Genomic DNA, 21201 nt, shown 5'->3' with positions numbered 1-21201 from the left:
TGAACCCAATTTTTTTCTTTCATGATTCAGATACAGCATGCAATTTTAAGCAACTTTCTAATTTACTCTTGTTATCAATTTTTATTCATTCTCCTGGTATCTTTATTTGAAAAAGCAGGAATGTAAGCTTACGAGCCAGCCCATCTTTAGTTCAGCACCTGGGTACAGCTTGCTGATTGGTGGCTAATTGTACCCACCAATCAGTAAGCTCTATCCAGGGTGCTGAGACAAAAATGGTCCAGCGCATAAGCTTACATTCCTGCTTTTTCAAATAAAGATACCAGGAGAAAGAAGAAAAAATTATAATAGGAGTAAATTAGAAAGTTGATTAAAATTGCAATCTCTAAATCATGAAAGAAAAAATTTGGGTTCAGTGTTGTTTTAAGTAATGTGTTTTTTTTGTTATAAATATAATCATGTCTCTTTTTCTAATCTCTCTAGATGTTGTGACATGTTTATCCACTGATTACTGTGGAATACACCTGATTTCTGGTTCTCGGGACACCACATGCATGATCTGGCAAATAGGCCAACAGGTAAGAAATCCATCTCCTTAAAAACCTTTACATTTCTAATGCTGCTGATCCACTGTACTACTTCTGCAAGAACTTCAAGCGATTTACAGCAGGTCTGGTTCATTTTGTTATCTTTTCTTTGACATTACCAAAATGTAATGGACACAGTGGAAGAGGAAAAAAATAGGGAAAAGTGAAACATGAATGTCCAAAATTTAAATCTCACAAAAACATGTGATGGATTTAAAGGGACATAATACCAAAAATGTATTTAATGGTTCAGATAGAGAATACAATTTCTTTCATGTAATTAACAAGAGTCCATGAGCTAGTGACGTATGGGATATACATTCCTACCAGGAGGGGCAAAGTTTCCCAAACCTTAAAATGCCTATAAATACACCCCTCACCACACCCACAAATCAGTTTTACAAACTTTGCCTCCAAGGGAGGTGGTGAAGTAAGTTTGTGCTAGATTCTACGTTGATATGCGCTCCGCAGCAAGTTGGAGCCCGGTTTTCCTCTCAGCGTGCAGTGAATGTCAGAGGGATGTGAAGAGAGTATTGCCTATTGAATGCAGTGATCTCCTTCTACGGGGTCTATTTCATAAGGTTCTCTGTTATCGGTCGTAGAGATTCATCTCTTACCTCCCTTTTCAGATCGACGATATACTCTTATATTTACCATTTCCTCTACTGATTCTCGTTTCAGTACTGGTTTGGCTTTCTACAAACATGTAGATGAGTGTCCTGGGGTAAGTAAGTCTTATTTTCTGTGACACTCTAAGCTATGGTTGGGCACTTTATTTATAAAGTTCTAAATATATGTATTCAAACATTTATTTGCCTTGACTCAGAATGTTCAACTTTCCTTATTTCCAGACAGTCAGTTTCATATTTGGGATTATGCATTGAATTATCATATTTTTTCTTACCTCAAAAATTTGACTTTTTTCCCTGTGGGCTGTTAGGCTCGCGGGGGCTGAAAATGCTTCATTTTATTGCGTCATTCTTGGCGCGGACTTTTTTGGCGCAAAAAATTCTCCGTTTCCGGCGTCATACGTGTCGCCGGAAGTTGCGTCATTTTTTGACGTTATTTTGCGTCAAAGATGTCGGCGTTCCGGATGTGGCGTCATTTTTGGCGCCAAAAGCATTTAGGCGCCAAATAATGTGGGCGTCTTTTTTGGCGCTAAAAAATATGGGCGTCATTTTTTCTCCACATTATTTAAGTCTCATTATTTATTGCTTCTGGTTGCTAGAAGCTTGTTCACTGGCATTTTTTTCCCATTCCTGAAACTGTCATTTAAGGAATTTGATCAATTTTGCTTTATATGTTGTTTTTTTCTTTTACATATTGCAAGATGTTCCACGTTGCAACTGAGTCAGAAGATACTACAGGAAAATCACTGCACAGTGCTGGAGCTACCAAGCTAAGTCTGTTATAAACTTTTGGTATCTGTTTCTCCAGCTGTTATTTGTATTGCATGTCATGTCAAACTTATTAATGCAGATAAAATTTCCTTTAGTACTGTTACATTACCTGTTGCTGTCCGTCAACATCTAATTTTCAGAGTGTTCCTGATAACATAAGAGATTTTATTTTTTAAATCCATTAAGAAGGCTATGTCTGTTATTTCTCCTTCTAGTATACATAAAAGTCTTTTAAAACTTCTCTTTTTTTCAGATGAATTTTTAAATGAACATCATCATTCTGATACTGATAATGGTTCTTCTGGTTCAGAGGTTTCTGTCTCAGAGGTTGATGCTGATAAATCTTTGTATTTGTTCAAGATGGAATTTATTCGTTCTTTACTTAAAGAAGTGTTATTTGCATTAGAAATAGAGGATTCTGGTCCTCTTGATACTAAATGTAAACGTTTAAATAAGGTTTTTAAATCTCCTGTAGTTATTCCAGAAGTGTTTTATCTCCCTGATGCTATTTCTGAAGTAATTTCCAGGGAATGGAATAATTTGGGTAATTTATTTACTCCTTCTAGACGTTTAAGCAAATTATATCCTGTGCCATCTGACAGATTAGAGTTTTTTGGGACAAAAATCCCTAAGGTTATGGGGCTGTCTCTACTCCTGCTAATGTACTACTATTCCTATGGCAGATAGTACTTCATTTAAGGATCCTTTAGATAGGAAAATTGAATCCTTTCTAAGAAAAGCTTACTTATGTTTAGGTAATCTTCTTAGACCTGCTATATTTTTAGTGGATGTTGCTGCAGCTTCAACTTTTTGGTTAGAAGCTTTAGCGCAACAAGTAACAGATCATAATTTTATAGCATTATTATTATTCTATAACATGCTAATAATTTTTTTGGTGATACCATCTTTTGATATCATTAGAGTTGATGTCAGGTATATGTCTCTAGCTATTTTAGCTAGAAAAGCTTTATGGATTAAACTTGGAATGCTGACATGTCTTCTAAGTCAACTTTGCTTTCCCTTTCTTTCCAGGGTAAATAATCATTTCGTTCCTTTCCTCACAACAAGGAACAAAAGCCTGATCCTTCATCCTCAGGAGCGGTATCAGTTTGGAAACTATTTCCAGTTTGGAATATATCCAAGCCTTATAGAAACCTATAGCCAGCTCCTAAGTACCTATGAAGGTGCGGCCCTTATTCCAGCTCAGCTGGTATGGGGCAGATTACGTTTTCTTCAAAGAAATTTGGATCAATTCCGTTCTTAATCTCTGGTTTCAGAAACATTGTTTCAGAAAGGTACAGAATTGGCTTCAAGTTAAGGCCTCCTGCTAAGAGATTCTTTTCTTTCCCGTGTCCCAGTCGACACAGCAAGGCTCAGCATTTCTGAAATGTGTTTCAGATCTAGAGTTGGCTGGAGTATTTATGCCAGTTCCAGTTCTGGAACAGGGGCTGGGGTTTTATTTTATCTCTTCATTGTACCAAAGAAGGTCAATTCCTTCAGACCAGTTCTGGATCTATCATTATTGAATCGTTATGTTAGGATACCAACATTCAAGAAGGTTACTGTAGGACTATCCTGCCTTTTGTTTAGCAAGGGCATTATATGTCTACAATAGATTTACAGGATGTGTATCTGCATATTCCGATTCATCCAGATCACTTTTAGTGTCTGAGATTCTCTTTTTAGACAAGCATTACCAGTTTTGTGGCTCTACTGTTTGGCCTAGCCTCAGTTCCAAGAATTTTTTTCAAAGGTTCTCGGTGCCCTTCTTTCTGTAATCAGAGAATAGGGTTTTGGTATTTCCTTATTTGGACGATATCTTGGTACTTGCTCAGTCTTCTCATTTTCGAAGAATCTCATACGAATCGACTTGTGTTGTTTCTTCAAGTTCATGGTTGGAGGATCAATTTACCAATCAGTTCATTGATTCCTCAGACAAGGGTAACCTTTTTAGGTTTCTAGATAAATTCAGTGTCTATGACTCTGTCCTTGTCAGACAAGAGAAGTTTAACATTGATATTAGCTTGTCAAAACCTTCAGTCACAATCATTCCCTTTGGTAGCCTTATGCATGGAAATGTTGGGTCTTAGGACTGCCGCATCAGATGCGATCTCCTTTGCTCGTTTTCACATGCGACCTCTTCAGCTCTGTATGCTGAACCAATGGTGCAGGGATTACTCAAAGATATCTCAATTAATATCTTTAAACCGATTTTACGACACTCTCTGACATGGTGGACAGATCACCATCGTTCAGTTCAGGGGGCTTCTTTGTTCTTCCGACCTGGACTATAATCTCAACAGATACAAGTCTTACAGGTTGGGGAGCTGTGTGGGGGTATCTGACGGCACAAGGGGTTTGGGAATCTCAGGAGGTGAGATTTCCGATCAATTTGGAACTCCGTGCAATTTTCAGAGCTCTTCAGTCTTGGCCTCTTCTGAAGAGAGAGTTGTTCATTGTTTTCAGATAAGACAATGTCACAACTGTGGCATACATCAATCATCAAGGAGGGACTCACAGTCCTCTGGCTATGAAAGAAGTATCTCGAATTTTGGTTTGGGCGGAATCCAGCTCCTGTCTAATCTCTGCGGTTTATATCCCAGGTATGGACAATTGGAAAGCGGATTATCTCAGTCGCCAAACGTTGCATCCGGGCGAATGGTCTCTTCACCCAGAGGTATTTCTTCAGATTGTTCAAATGTGGGAACTTCCAGAAATAGATCTGATGGCTTCTCATCTAAACAAGAAACTTCCCAGGTATCTGTCCAGATCCCGGGATCCTCAGGCGGAGGCAGTGGATGCATTTTCACTTCCTTGGAAGTATCATCCTGCCTATATCTTTCCGCCTCTAGTTCTTCTTCCAAGAGTAATCTCCAAGATTCTGAAGGAATGCTCGTTTGTTCTGCTGGTAGCTCCGGCATGGCCTCACAGGTTTTGGTATGCGGATCTTGTCCGGATGGCCTCTTGCCAACCGTGGACTCTTCCGTTAAGACCAGACCTTTTGTCTCAAGGTCCTTTTTTCCATCAGGATCTGAAATCCTTAAATTTAAAGGTATGGAGATTGAACGCTTGATTCTTGGTCAAAGAGGTTTCTCTGACTCTGTGATTAATACTATGTTACAGGCTCGTAAATCTGTTTCCAGAGAGATATATTATAGAGTCTGGAAGACTTATATTTCTTGGTGTCTTTCTCATCTTTTTTCTTGGCATTCTTTTAGAATACCGAGAATATTACAATTTCTTCAGGATGGTTTAGATAAGGGTTTGTCCGCAAGTTCCTTGAAAGGTCAAATCTCTGCTCTTTCTGTTCTTTTTCACAGAAAGATTGCTATTCTTCCTGATATTCATTGTTTTGTACATGCTTTGGTTCGTATAAAGCCTGTCATTAAGTCAATTTCTCCTCCTTGGAGTTTCAATTTGGTTCTGGGGGCTCTTCAAGCTCCTCCATTTGAACCTATGCATTCATTGGATATTAAATTACTTTCTTGGAAAGTTTTGTTCCTTTTGGCCATCTCTTCTGCCAGAAGAGTTTCTGAATTATCTGCTCTTTCTTGTGAGTCTCCTTTTCTGATTCTTCATCAGGATAAGGCGGTGTTGCGAACTTCTTTTGAATTTTTACCTAAAGTTGTGAATTCCAACAACATTAGTAGAGAAATTGTAGTTCCTTCATTATGTCCTAATCCTAAGAATTCTAAGGAGAAATCGTTGCATTCTTTGGATGTTGTTAGAGCTTTGAAATATTATGTTGAAGCTACGAAATCTTTCTGTAAGACTTCTAGTCTATTTGTTATCTTTTCCGGTTCTAGGAAAGGCCAGAAAGCTTCTGCCATTTCTTTGGCATCTTGGTTGAAATCTTTAATTCATCTTGCCTATGTTGAGTCGGGTAAAATTCCGCCTCAGAGAATTACAGCTCATTCTACTAGGTCAGTATCTACTTCCTGGGCGTTTAGGAATGAAGCTTCGGTTGTCCAGATCTGCAAAGCAGCAACTTGGTCCTCTTTGCATACTTTTACTAAATTCTACCATTTTGATGTATTTTCTTCTTCTGAAGCAGTTTTTGGTAGAAAAGTTCTTCAGGCAGCGGTTTCAGTTTGAATCTTCTGCTTATGTTTTTTGTTAAACTTTATTTTGGGTGTGGATTATTTTCAGCAGGAATTGGCTGTCTTTATTTTATCCCTCCCTCTCTAGTGACTCTTGTGTGGAAAGATCCACATCTTGGGTAGTCATTATCCCATACGTCACTAGCTCATGGACTCTTGTTAATTACATGAAAGAAAACATAATTTATGTAAGAACTTACCTGATAAATTAATTTCTTTCATATTAACAAGAGTCCATGAGGCCCACCCTTTTTTGTGGTGGTTATGATTTTTTTGTATAAAGCACAATTATTCCAATTCCTTATTTTATATGCTTCGCACTTTTTTTCTTATCACCCCACTTCTTGGCTATTCGTTAAACTGATTTGTGGGTGTGGTGAGGGGTGTATTTATAGGCATTTTAAGGTTTGGGAAACTTTGCCCCTCCTGGTAGGAATGTATATCCCATACGTCACTAGCTCATGGACTCTTGTTAATATGAAAGAAATGAATTTATCAGGTAAGTTCTTACATAAATTGTGTTTTTAAACAACATTCCAATTTGTTATGATCTGATTTGCTTCATTCTTTAGGTATACTTTTTTGAAAAAATAGCAATTCACATGGGTGAGTCAATAACACAAGGCATCTATGGTGCAGCCACCAATCAGGCGCTACTTAGCATATTTACATTTGCTTTTCAACAAAGGATATCAAGAGAATGAAGCAAATTAGATAATAGAAGTAAATTTGAAAGTTGTTTAAAATTGCATGCTCGTTTAGAATTGTGAAAGAAAAAATTGGTTTTCTTGTCTCTTTAAAATAGTCTCTCAGATTCCCACCTTGAATGAACATAAAAGTGCAAAAAGAAAATACTGTATTGCTGTAGATCATTTTATTATTGCTCTGTTGCTTGCATGGAAGTGTTTCACCCCTTTAAGGGGGTGAACCACATAGTTAAAGTCAGCTCCCAAGCAGCAATGAACTTCTGGGACCTAGCGTAACACATCTTGTGAGTCAATGACAAAAGGCATATGTGCATATCCACCAATCACCAGCTAGCTTTTGAAGAAAGGATAACAAGAGAATGAAGTTCATTTCATAAAAAAGTAAACTGAAACATATATTAAAAGTGCATGCTCTATGTAAATCATGGAAGTTTTATTTCCATTTCCCTTTCTGTGATGCTTTTACTTTTGCTGTTTCAGTAGCAAAAAAAACAACTTGACATAAATTACAAAAATGGCAGTGGAATATTTGACAAGCATCAGACCATACGTTTGCAAAGCATTTCTGTTGCAGATCTGAGCATGGCCGGTGAGCCATCAGGTGCAAAATATGATCTAGAGTGGAAGTGCATTGCCTCTACAGACATGATTTTACCTTTGTGCTTACACATAGTTGTTGTGTAAGAAATATTAGAATAATATAATTCTCTAGCACATTAGAGCATTTTGTTATTGCTTGTTATGCCCCTTTGGCTATGATCGTGTATACATATGTATTTGTGACTTCTAAACAGTGTATAAAATTATCTGTCTCTATCTGTCTATCTATCTACTATCTATCTGTCTGTCTGTCTATCTATCTGTTATTTCTATCTGTATGTCTATCTAGCAGCAGATGAACTCTTGTACTGCACCTATGGAGAACTTTTAGTTTTTATTGTCACTACCTTCTTGCGCTAATATGATGTGTTTGTTTTCTTGATCTATCTATCTACACCACCTAAGTCATTGAGTTTCTTTAGCCTTATCAATCTGAATCTATAAATTAGTCTTTCAGATCTGGCTTCCTTTAAAAATCACTGTTTAGTTTTCAAAACTAGTTTCTCTAGGGAGAAAAAATAATAATCAAAGAGGTTAAACGGACAGTATACACTCATTTTCATATAACTGCATGTAATAGACACTACTATAAAGAATAAGATGCACAGATACTGATATAAAAATCCAGTATAAAACTGTTTCAAAACTTACTTAGAAGCTCACAGTTTAGCTCTGTTGAAAACGTAGATGGAAAGCCCACTGCAAGTGGCAAATAAGACACTTTCCCCCCTCCGCCTTCTTTTGCATATGAAAAGACCCTTTACACAAACAGGAGCAAGCTGGAGAAGGTAGCTGACGGTATTCTCATATAACTTTGGGGCTTGGTTAGGAGTCTAAAAATCAGAGCAATGTTATTTAAAAATAAGCAAAAATATACATTTTTTTTAATAAAAAAAACCCAACTTTATGGGCTATATAAATAGATCTACAAAACATTTATGCAAAGAAAAAATGAGTGCATAATGTCCCTTTAAGGATGAAGTCATAAGAAAAAACTTTGTTTCAAAATATAACAAAAAATGAAAATGCACTTGTAGATACTTAACTGATCAAATATAATATTAAGTAACACGACACAAAATCAAATGAATACAAGATGGTAATGTGACATAAAAATCTGTGCAAAAATAAAAACTAATAAAAATGTCTGTACAAAGTATTCGATTAACAATAAATCATCAGAACATTTATTTTACAATGAGCTTTTGTGTGTGACACTAAATTAGCTGTTGCCAAACCACTTAGTCAGACTAGATAGCCCAATGACATTTAAAAGAAGCCAGAAGACACAGCTCAAAGCCACAAGACAAATGAAAATAACCCAACAAGAAAAAAACACTATAGTAGCTTAGGAGGCAAAGAGAACTATATCAAACATGAAGGAATCACAAAAACCAGGATAACTGGCACCTTATACATTAAAGACAAATATAGCAAATATATAGGTGCTGTGCAATACACAGATATATGCATATGTAGGTGTTCCCTGCAAAAGCTTTCTAAATGTACATTATTGCCCATTGCTTCTGTGACAAGGGTTATTATTATTTAGCGCCGCCAATTTCAGTAGCGTTGATGCCAAAGGGTTAATGCCAAAGTCGAAGTGTCCTAATGTGCTTCTTAATTCTGGTATGAAATGAACTTTGTTCTCGTTGCCCCACCAGAAGTTATCAGATAGGTCACAGTAGTTCACTGCTGCTATGGAGTTGACTTTAAATATGTGTTTGACTCAATTGCAGGGATTAAACACATAGGGGTCAATCAAAATCCTTTAAAAAAAAAAAAAAAACTTTTCTAATGATTATCAACAGATAAACACTGTTAAAGTATAGGGCTATTTTTGTAGACAAAGTTTTTTTTGAAGAATTTTGTGATTGACCCCATAGTTAAATCCAAGCAATAGTGCAATAATAAACGCTAAAGTATTTTTTTATATCCCTTTAATCAAGTAAGCTAAGCTGTCATTATTTTTCTGTAGGGTAATTTGAATTGGCCCCTTTAAGAAAGAAACACGTCTAATTGGTGAATGATATGATTAATAATTTTAATGTTATTTGATTCATGTTTGCAAGTTGTTTTTTTATTTCTGTACAGTGTTTTCATTTTCTGTAAGACACATGATGAAATATTTTACCAAGTTGCAAGATTAGTATTTTCCAACAAAGATGTGCTTAGAACATGTCGCTAAGAGGTTGTCTCATTCTAAAATCCAAGTATTACATACAATTATTTTCATTGAGATGGATCATGGTACTAATGTTTTGAAAGTATTTCATTTGCATTAAATAACATTAGTTCCAACTAAACTATATCAACTAGTACAAACTCAAGTTTTTTTTCTAATGATAGTTTAATTAGTTAATTATTTTAGTTAATGAACTCCAGATGTGCGTGATCTAAACAGGTGCCATATTGATTGTAACAGCTTAGGCCCTTTTAGCTGTTTGTAATGAATTATGAATACTTGAAAAGGCAACAACAAAGAATTTAATAACAAGCATGAGAGTTGCCAGTCTTAGCCAATTAATCTCATCATTTTTTGTATGTTCAGCAGTACCAGTATGGCACAACTTAGTACAAGCGAATTGATGAGAGGGAGCATTTGGTACAACATGTTTTTATTTTTACATTACGATTGCCCTGGCCTCTTTTTGTATCCAACTCTTTAGAGTACAAACTGTTCATTCAGATTCCTCATATGCTACACAATCAGTAATGCACGCCATGGAGTTAGTTTTATGTTTATTTAGGGCTGCTGGGCTAGTTAAATTAAACGCATTAATCACATAATGATTAGACCATGTTATAGGGAGATGAAACCCATTTGTTTTCTTTTATGATTTAGAAAGAGCATGCAATATTAAGCAACTTTCTAATTTGCTTCATTCTCTTGATATCCTTTTCCGAAAAGCATATCTAGATTGCCTCAGTAGATGTTGATTGGTGGCTGCACATAGATACCTTGTGTGATTGGCTCACCCATGTGTACTGCTTTTTCTTCAACAAAAAATATCTAAAGAATGAAGCAAATCCGATAATAGAAGTTAATTGGAATGTTGTTTAAAGTTGTATTCTCTATCTGAATCATGAAAGAAAAAAAATGGGTTTAATGTCCCTTTAAATGGATAAACTAGGTGGATGAAGATAGAATTGTAAAATAAATACATTTCACTTCCACAAAGGGGATTCTAATGAATTCAGTAACATCACAGCCTGAAATCCCCCGTGAAGTCTTCCCAGTTGCACTTTTTCTCTCAATTTTTTAAATTTTCCTCTTTGCCCCAAAGGGGCACAGTCTCTATCCCTGGTCTCATTACTAGCATTCTTATTTTTGTGTAAGTAGCTCTGTTACCACCCCCTGTTCTCTTGCACAGTTCCACCTTTTTACATCTGCAGCTTTGTCACTGTGTGTTGTCTCTCCCAAACTCACTCTAACATTATACAACTTCATGTAGCTGCCTTATAGACGTTACTCCATCATTTTTTATGTAATGTTCCTCAGGCTCATCATTACATAGGGCCAGATTACAAGTCAAGCGCTAATTCACGCTCCAGTCCGAGCGTTAACTGCGCTAGAAGTAAGCTTTTTATGCGCATTGGATTGCACTCATATTATGAGTTTAAACTAAACAGTTTTCTCCAACATTGGTGTGTCCGGTCCACGGCGTCATCCATTACTTGTGGGAAATATTCTCCCCCACAGGGAAAGGCAAGGAGAGCACACAGCAAGATCTGTCCATATAGCTCCCCCTCTGGCTCCGCCCCCCAGTCATTCTCCTTGCCGCTCTGAACAAGTAGCATCTCCACGGGGATGGTGAGGAGTTTGTGGTGTTAGTTGTAGTTTTTTATTCTTCTATCAAGAGTTTGTTATTTTAAAATAGTGCTGGCTTGTACTATTTACTCTACAACAGAAAAGTGATGAAGATTTCTGTTTAAGAGGGCTATGATTTTAGCACAAGTAACTAAAATCCATTACTGTTACCACGCAGGACTGTTGAAACAGAGAACTTCAGTTGGGGGTAACAGTTTGCAGACTCATCTGCTTAAGGTATGACTAGTCTCCTTCTAACAACACAGGCTAATGCTAGATGACAGTCATTTTTCCCCTCAGGGAAAACGGTAAGCCATTTTTCTTTCACCTCAGTAAAAAAGATAACAGGCTTCCCCTTTTTGATTTTTATGCTGGTAGACACTGTTAGGGGCCAAATCGATTGGTTTTTATTACAATATGATGGCAATTGAAATGTTTTATAAACTCATTTACACTTGGGGACATTTTTTTATTGATCTGGCTTGCTTTAGACACCTAAATCTAGTCAGGAAGGCCCCTTCACTCTAGTGTACTGAGGGAGGAGGCCTCATTTTAGCACTTCAGCTACGCAGTAGATGTTAAGGCAGTGCATGCAGTTTTATGTGAGAGGGTCCTGTGGCTCAGAAAGTGACTCCAGGAGGCTTATTTCTGTGGATGGTTGACCCCTAAGGAAGGTAAAAAGCTACAGCATGCTGTAGCTGGGATTGTGGTGTATAAAAACGGTTAAATCCAACATTTAGCTCCGGTTTGCTTGTTTTAAGAGCTAGAGTCTCCATATTTGCTGTGCAATACTTTCTAAGCATTAAGACACTGGGGTCCAAATTTCAGAAAAATCGGATATTGCCTTCATAGTTTTTTGAACATTCAGAAATAAAGTGTGTCATTTTATTATTTAAAGAGACAGTAACGTTTTTGTTTAAAATCGTTTTTATTGCATTGTTTGCCTGCCTAAATCTGTTTAACATGTCTGTGCCATCAGATAACCTATGTTCTGTGTGTGTAGAGACAAATGTGGTTCCCCCTTCGAGTGTTTGTGATAATTGTGCCATAGCGTCCAAACAAAATGAGGACAGCTCTGTTACATTTCATAATGTTGCCCAAGATGATTTATCTAATGAAGGTAGTGGGGATAGTTCTACATCCTCTCCTTCTGTGTCTACACCAGCTTTGCCCGCGCAGGCGACACCTAGCGCGCCAGTGCTTATTTCTATGCAACAATTAACAGCAGTAGTGGATAATTCTATAGCAAATCTTTTATCCAAACTGCCAGCATTTCAGAGAAAGCGTGATTGTTCAGCTTTAAATACAGATAAAAGGGATGAACAATCAGACGCTGACGATGCTTTATCTATTTTACCCTCACATCAATCAGAATTGGCTGTGAGGGAAGGGCTGTCTGAGGGTGAAATTTCAGACTCAGGAAAAATTTCTCAACAGGCAGAACCTGATATAGTAGCATTTAAGTTTAAGCTAGAACATCTCTGCGCTTTGCTAAAGGAGGTATTAGCTACTCTGGATGACTGTGATTCTATGGTAGTACCAGAGAAGTTGTGAAAATTGGACAAATTTTTAGAGGTCCCAGTGCACGACGACGCCTTTCCAATACCCAAAAGGGTAGCGAACATAGTGGAAAAGGAGTGGGAGAAGCCAGGTGTACCCTTTGCCCCACCTCCTATATTTAAGAAAATGTTTCCCATAGTAGACCCTAGAAGGGACGCATGGCAGACGGTCCCGAAGGTTGAGGGAGCTGTTTCAACGCTAGCGAAGCGCACCACTATTCCTATAGAGGACAGCTGCGTTTTCAAAGATCCTATGGATAAAAAATTGGAAGGACGGTGCCCTCTTTCGCCTATCCTGTTTATATTAACAATGGAAGTATTTGCAGCCCACATACGCAAAAACAGAGAAATAAAAGGTATCACAATAGGACCTAATGAATTTAAAATCGCAATGTATGCGGACGATGTCCTTTTTTCAGTAACTTCTCCTAGTAGCACTATACCAGTAATACTTAGTGAGATTAAAAGATTTGGCACATACTCACATTTTTTAGTAAATCAAACCAAGTCAGAGGTACTAAACATTTCACTCAGCCCACCAGCCTTTCGTAAACTCTCACGAATATGCCCCTTACGTTTACAGTTAGAGTCAGTCAAATATTTGGGTATACATCTCACCCCTAATCCCCTCATTCTCTTTAAGAAAAATTACGAGTCCTTACTTAACTCAATATCTAGAGACCTTAACACTTGGGCAACCAAAACGCTTACGTGTGGGGTAGGATACACTCCATTAAAATGACAACATTACCCAAGATTCTATATTTACTGCAAGCCCTCCCAATACACCTTCCCACCTGGTTCTTAACACGGGTACAAGGACAGATAAACAACTATGTCTGGGGCAAGATCAGACCCAGGGTTAATAGACATACTTTATATAGGTCCACAATCTCAGGCGGAGTAGGACTGCCCAAACTAGAGGAGTACTATCACGCGGTAACTCTCCAGAGGGTACTAGACTGGCACGGATCAACATCACATAAAGCGTGGGTGTCAATTGACTCCCATATACTACAGGTCCCTTTCGTGAGGGCATTATGTTGGGTCCCCCCGGATCTCAGACCAAAACAATGTGGACTCCTAGACTTACACAAACATTTCTTTAAAGAATGGGAGAGAATAAAAACCCTGTATCCTCATATATCTTCTGTTAGATCCCCATTGTTCCCAATAGCTCTTAACACAGAAATGACAGGGGGCTTAGATAGTGGATTTAGGGGTTGCAGAGAATGGGGGTATACAATCCCACTAAACAGATTCTTGGAGAATGGGAAATTAATGGACAGACACAGATTGAAGACTATAGCAGACGGACGGTACGCACAATGGCTCAAATTTGCACAGCTTCAACATTTCCTACATACAACCCCCCATAGGCAGGAGTTCCTTCGCCCACTCACCCCTTTTGAAAAACTATGTGACAGGGAGGAAGCGATTCCGGGCTCTCTATCCCGGTCTCGCTGTCTTCTACTAGAATCTCAAAACAATACACTGCCAAGTTTCACGGCCAGATGGGAACTCGACCTCCACATAGATATTGATAGGGAAGCCTGGCACATCATATTTCAAAGAACGAAAAAATCATCCTCTTCCCCACAAATACTTGAAATGAATTACAAGCTTCTATCCCGCTGGTATTTAACCCCGACTAGACTGAGCACCATATACCCTGACTCTTCACGTATGTGCTGGAGAGGATGTGGCGAACAGGGAAGTTTGTTACACATGTGGTGGGATTGTCCCATAATAGCAAGACTGTGGAGGGAGGTGGAGACAGACTTTCAGACACTAGTGGGAGAAGGGCTCCGACTAACAGCTAGAATAGCATTACTAAATGACGCTACTCACATCACGTGCAAATTGAGATCCCTTATAATTCAAATAGGACTGAATGGAGCCCGATCCTTAATTGCCAGAGCTTGGAAGACACCACTTTCCCCAACTAAAAAGATGTGGTTAGATAGAACTACTGAACTCATAAGTTTAGAGGAATATGGGTTCTTAAAGAGGGGCAAGCTCCCATTTTTCTTAGATGCCAAATTCCTATGGGAAAGCATACATCCACCATCACAATATGCAGCACAATAGTAAGATTCACACAAGTAAAGAAATCACTGGATGGAGGACTGGCCTGTTTCCCCCTCTCTTCCCGGCTCGGGGACCGAGAGTAATCCAGCAGAGGTACACCGACAATGGGTAAGTTAGTATAGCAGGAGATATAAGATAAGATAAATGTCTTTTATGATTCTGAGTAATGTAGCATTGATGAGCAATATTTATTACTTATGGAACACTGAGTTAGTTAAGAAATAGTAGTTAAGTTGGTTATGTATCATTATCGGAACAGTTGATTTGGATATAATGTCCTACTTAAATGATGTACAAAGACTGTATGACACCTTATGTAAAATAAAAATATAATAAATAAAAAAAAATAAAAAAAATTGGAAGGACTGCTTAAAAAGATTTTTGTTCAGCAAGGGTTCATCCTTCAACCAGCTACGTGTGTTATTACTGTCACTTCAGCGGCGTCCTTTTGGTTCGAGGAACTAGAAAGGTCGCTCCAGAAAGAGACTTCCTATGAAGAAGTCATGGACAGAATTCACGCATTAAAATTAGCTAATTCCTTTATATTGGATGCCGCCTTTCAAATAACGAAATTGGCGGCGAAAAACTCAGGTTTTGCTATAGTAGCACGGAGGGCGCTTTGGCTAAAATCCTGGTCGGCAGATGTGTCGTCCAAGACTAAGTTACTTAATATTCCTTTCAAGGGTAAGACCCTTTTTGGGCCGGAATTGAAGGAAATTATTTCAGACATCACTGGGGGTAAGGGCCATGCCCTCCCACAGGATAGGCCTTTTAAGGCCAAGAACAAGTCTAATTTTCGTTCCTTTTGCAATTTCAGGAACGGACCGGCTAATAACTCCACTGCCGCTAGACAAGAAGGTAACGCGGCCCAGCCCAAACCCGCTTGGAAGCCCATGCAAGGCTGGAACAAGGGTAAACAGACCAAGAAACCTGCTGCTGCTACCAAGACAGCATGAAGGGGTAGCCCCCGATCCGGGACCGGATCTGGTAGGGGGCAGACTATCTCTCTTCGCTCAGGCTTGGGCAAGAGATGTTCCGGATCCCTGGGCACTAGAAATAGTCTCCAAGGGATACCTGCTAGAGTTCAAGGGACTTCCTCCAAGGGGAAGGTTCCACCTGTCTCGCTTATCTTCAGACCAGATAAAGAAACAGGCATTCTTACATTGTGTAAGAGACCTATAAAAGATGGGAGTGATAAACCCAGTCCCCTCCGGGGAACAAGGTCTAGGTTTTTACTCAAACCTGTTTGTGGTTCCCAAAAAAGAGGGAACTTTCAGGCCAATTCTGGATTTAAAGATATTAAACAAGTTCCTCAGAGTTCCATCCTTCAAAATGGAAACCATTCGGACAATCTTGCCGACAATCCAGCAGGGTCAATATTTGACTTCCGTGGATCTAAAGGATGCGTATCTGCATATCCCAATCCACAAAACTCATCATCAGTTCCTGAGGTTCGCCTTTCTGGACAAACATTACCAGTTCGTGGTTCTTCCATTCGGTTTAGCCACCGCTCCCAGAATTTTCACAAAGGTGCTAGGGTCCCTTCTAGCGGTCCTAAGGCCGAGGGGCATCGCTGTAGCACCTTATCTAGACGACATCCTAATCCATTCGTCGTCTCTTTCAAAAGCAAGGGCCCACACAGACATTGTGTTGGCTTTTCTCAGATCTCACGGGTGGAAGGTGAACATAGAAAAGAGTTCACTGTCACCGTCCACAAGGGTTCCTTTTCTGGGAACAATAATAGATTCTGTGGAAATGAAGATCTTCCTGACAGAAGTCAGAAAGATAAAGCTTTTAAACGCTTGTCGAGTTCTTCATTCTATTCCTCAACCCTCCATAGCTCAGTGCATGGAAGTAATAGGACTAATGGTCGCAGCAATGGACGTGTTTCCTTTTGCTCGAATTCATCTAAGACCATTACAGCTGTGCATGCTCAATCAGTGGAATGGGGACTATACAGACTTGTCTCCCCAAATTCAAGTAGACCAGGTAACCAGGGACTCACTTCTCTGGTGGTTGACCCAGGATCACCTGTCTCAGGGAATGAGTTTCCGCAGACCAGAGTGGGTCATCGTCACGACCGACGCCAGCCTCTTGGGGTGGGGCGCGGTCTGGGACTCCCTGAAAGCTCAGGGCCTATGGTCTCGGGAAGAGTCGCTTCTCCCGATAAACATTTTGGAACTAAGAGCAATATTCAATGCGCTCCTGGCTTGGCCTCAGCTAGCGGAAGCCAGGTTCATAAGATTTCAGTCGGACAACATAACGACTGTTGCGTACATCAATCATCAGGGGGGAACAAAGAGTTCCCTAGCGATGAAGGAAGTAACCAAGATCATCTAATGGGCAGAGAATCACTCCTGCCATCTATCCGCTATTCACATCCCAGGAGTAGACAACTGGGAGGCGGACTATTTGAGTCGTCAGACTTTCCATCCGGGGGAGTGGGAACTCCACCCCGAGGTCTTTGCTCAGTTAACCCAATTATGGGGCATTCCAGACATGGATCTAATGGCGTCCCGTCAGAACTTCAAGATTCCTTGCTACGGGTCCAAATCCAGGGATCCCAAGGCGACTCTAGTGGATGCATTAGTGGCGCCTTGGTCGTTCAACCTAGCGTATGTGTTTCCACCGTTTCCTCTCCTTCCCAGGCTCATAGCCAGGATCAAACAGGAGAAGGCCTCGGTGATTCTGATAGCTCCTGCGTGGCCACGCAGGACTTGGTATGCAGACCTGGTGAATATGTCATCGGCTCCACCATGGAAGCTACCTTTGAGACAGGACCTTCTACAGGGAGTGCAGAATTATTAGGCAAATGAGTATTTTGACCACATCATCCTCTTTATGCATGTTGTCTTACTCCAAGCTGTATAGGCTTGAAAGCCTACTACCAATTAAGCATATTAGGTGATGTGCATCTCTGTAATGAGAAGGGGTGTGGTCTAATGACATCAACACCCTATATCAGGTGTGCATAATTATTAGGCAACTTCCTTTCCTTTGGCAAAATGGGTCAAAAGAAGGACTTGACAGGCTCAGAAAAGTCAAAAATAGTGAGATATCTTGCAGAGGGATGCAGCACTCTTAAAATTGCAAAGCTTCTGAAGCGTGATCATCGAACAATCAAGCGTTTCATTCAAAATAGTCAACAGGGTCGCAAGAAGCGTGTGGAAAAACCAAGGCGCAAAATAACTGCCCATGAACTGAGAAAAGTCAAGCGTGCAGCTGCCAAGATGCCACTTGCCACCAGTTTGGCCATATTTCAGAGCTGCAACATCACTGGAGTGCCCAAAAGCACAAGGTGTGCAATACTCAGAGACATGGCCAAGGTAAGAAAGGCTGAAAGACGACCACCACTGAACAAGACACACAAGCTGAAACGTCAAGACTGGGCCAAGAAATATCTCAAGACTGATTTTTCTAAGGTTTTATGGACTGATGAAATGAGAGTGAGTCTTGATGGGCCAGATGGATGGGCCCGTGGCTGGATTGGTAAAGGGCAGAGAGCTCCAGTCCGACTCAGACGCCAGCAAGGTGGAGGTGGAGTACTGGTTTGGGCTGGTATCATCAAAGATGAGCTTGTGGGGCCTTTTCGGGTTGAGGATGGAGTCAAGCTCAACTCCCAGTCCTACTGCCAGTTTCTGGAAGACACCTTCTTCAAGCAGTGGTACAGGAAGAAGTCTGCATCCTTCAAGAAAAACATGATTTTCATGCAGGACAATGCTCCATCACACGCGTCCAAGTACTCCACAGCGTGGCTGGCAAGGAAGGGTATAAAAGAAGAAAATCTAATGACATGGCCTCCTTGTTCACCTGATCTGAACCCCATTGAGAACCTGTGGTCCATCATCAAATGTGAGATTTACAAGGAGGGAAAACAGTACACCTCTCTGAACAGTGTCTGGGAGGCTGTGGTTGCTGCCGCACGCAATGTTGATGGTGAACAGATCAAAACACTGACAGAATCCATGGATGGCAGGCTTTTGAGTGTCCTTGCAAAGAAAGGTGGCTATATTGGTCACTGATTTGTTTTTGTTTTGTTTTTGAATGTCAGAAATGTATATTTGTGAATGTTGTAATGTTATATTGGTTTCACTGGTAAAAATAAATAATTGAAATGGGTATATATTTGTTTTTTGTTAAGTTGCCTAATAATTATGCACAGTAATAGTCACCTGCACACACAGATATCCCCCTAAAATAGCTAAAACTAAAAACAAACTAAAAACTATTTCTAAAAATATTCAGCTTTGATATTAATGAGTTTTTTGGGTTCATTGAGAACATGGTTGTTGTTCAATAATAAAATTAATCCTCAAAAATACAACTTGCCTAATAATTCTGCACTCCCTGTAGTACAAGGTCCATTCGAACATCCAAATCTAGTTTCTCTGCAGCTGACTGCTTGGAAATTGAACGCTTGATTTTATCAAAGCGTGGGTTCTCGAATTCTGTGATAGATACTCTGGTCCAAGCCAGAAAACCTGTGACTAGAAAGATTTACCATAAAATATGGAAAAAATATATCTGCTGGTGTGAATCCAAGGGATTCTCCTGGAGTAAGATTAAAATTCCAAAGATTCTCTCCTTTCTCCAAGACGGTTTGGATAAAGGGTTGTCAGCTAGTTCTCTAAAAGGACAGATTTCCGCTTTATCTGTCTTGTTACACAAACGATTGGCAGCTGTGCCAGATGTACAATCTTTTGTTCAGGCTTTGGTTAGAATCAAGCCTGTTTACAGACCCATGACTCCTCCTTGGAGTCTAAATTTAGTTCTTTCAGTTCTTCAAGAGGTTCCGTTTGAACCTTTACATTCCATAGATATTAAGTTATTATCTTGGAAAGTTCTGTTTTTGGTTGCTATTTCTTCTGCTAGAAGAGTTTCTGAATTATCTGCTTTGCAATGCAATCCACCCTATCTGGTTTTCCATTCAGATAAGGTTGTTTTGCGTACTAAGCCTGGTTTTCTTCCAAAAGTTGTTTCCAACAAGAATATTAACCAGGAAATAGTTGTTCCTTCTCTGTGTCCGAATCCAGTTTCAAAGAAGGAACGTTTATTACACAATTTAGATGTTGTTCGTGCTTTAAAGTTCTACTTAGAAGCAACAAAAGATTTTAGACAAACCTCATCTTTGTTTGTCGTTTACTCTGGTAAGAGGAGAGGTCAAAAAGCTACTGCTACCTCTCTCTCTTACTGGCTGAAAAGCATTATTGATTGGCTTATGAGACTGCCGGACGGCAACCTCCTGACCGAATCACAGCTCACTCTACTAGGGGTGTGGCTTCCACATGGGCCTACAAGAACGAGGCTTCTGTTGATCAGATATGTAAGGCAGCGACTTGGTCCTCTCTGCACACTTTTGCCAAATTCTACAAATTTGATACTTATGCTTCTTCGGAGGCTATTTTTGGGAGAAAGAAAGGTTTTGCAAGCCGTGGTGCCTTCCATTTAGGTAACCTGATTTGCTCCCTCCCCTCATCCGTGTCCTAAAGCTTTGGTATTGGTTCCCACAAGTAATGGATGATGCCGTGGACCGGACACACCAATGTTGGAGAAAACAGAATTTATGCTTACCTGATAAATTACTTTCTCCAATGGTGTGTCCGGTCCACGGCCCGCCCTGGTTTCCTAATCAGGTTGAAATTTTTTTTTCTTTATACACTACAGTCACCACGGCACCCTATAGTTTCTCCTTTTTCTCCTAACCGTCGGTCGAATGACTGGGGGGCGGAGCCAGAGGGGGAGCTATATGGACAGCTCTTGCTGTGTGCTCTCCTTGCCTTTCCCTGTGGGGGAGAATATTTCCCACAAGTAATGGATGACGACGTGGACCGGACACACCGTTGGAGAAAGTAATTTATCAGGTAAGCATAAATTCTGTTTTTGCTCGCTCGCTAACCCAACAAGTGCAAAAAGCCGAACTTACAATATCACATGCGCATTCACGTGTTCCCCCATAGAAGTCAATGGAGAAAAAATGTTACACCCTCATGTGCGCTAACCTGACATGAAAATTTGAATATTTCACATTCCAATGTTCTTTACATACAAGAATATGTTCTATTTATTCATAAATATTTCTACATACATATGGTGGTATTTTGGTACACTATTTATCTATACCTATATAGGTATAGATATATACAGTATTTTCTATTTAAAAATACTTAGAATATATTCTGCTATGTCCAGAACATTGGGATGTGAAATATTTACAATAAATACATAGTTAAAACCTTTATTAAATATGAATATTGCATAAATATGATTTCTCCAACATAGGTGTGTCCGGTCCACGGCGTCATCCTTACTTGTGGGATATTCTCCTCCCCAACAGGAAATGGCAAAGAGCCCAGCAAAGCTGGCCATATAGTCCCTCCCAGGCTCCGCC

The 21201-nt window shown here is 39.6% G+C and overlaps 1 protein-coding gene across 6 annotated transcripts in view; it reads left to right on the top strand.

Moving 5' to 3' along the window:
• The window catches only part of NBEAL1 (neurobeachin like 1), a 759124-nt gene that overhangs the window by 663803 nt on the left and 74120 nt on the right, over window positions 1-21201 (top strand). For all 6 annotated transcript variants that reach the window (XM_053698681.1, XM_053698678.1, XM_053698680.1 and 3 more), the window contains one exon: window positions 442-536. In XM_053698681.1, coding sequence (XP_053554656.1) covers window positions 442-536 — 95 coding nt within the window. The remainder of the gene's footprint in view (window positions 1-441; window positions 537-21201) is intronic.

The sequence above is a fragment of the Bombina bombina genome, chromosome 1 (assembly GCF_027579735.1).
Source record: "Bombina bombina isolate aBomBom1 chromosome 1, aBomBom1.pri, whole genome shotgun sequence".
Lineage (NCBI taxonomy): Eukaryota > Metazoa > Chordata > Amphibia > Anura > Bombinatoridae > Bombina > Bombina bombina.
This window is presented reverse-complemented; position numbering and strand designations above follow the sequence as displayed.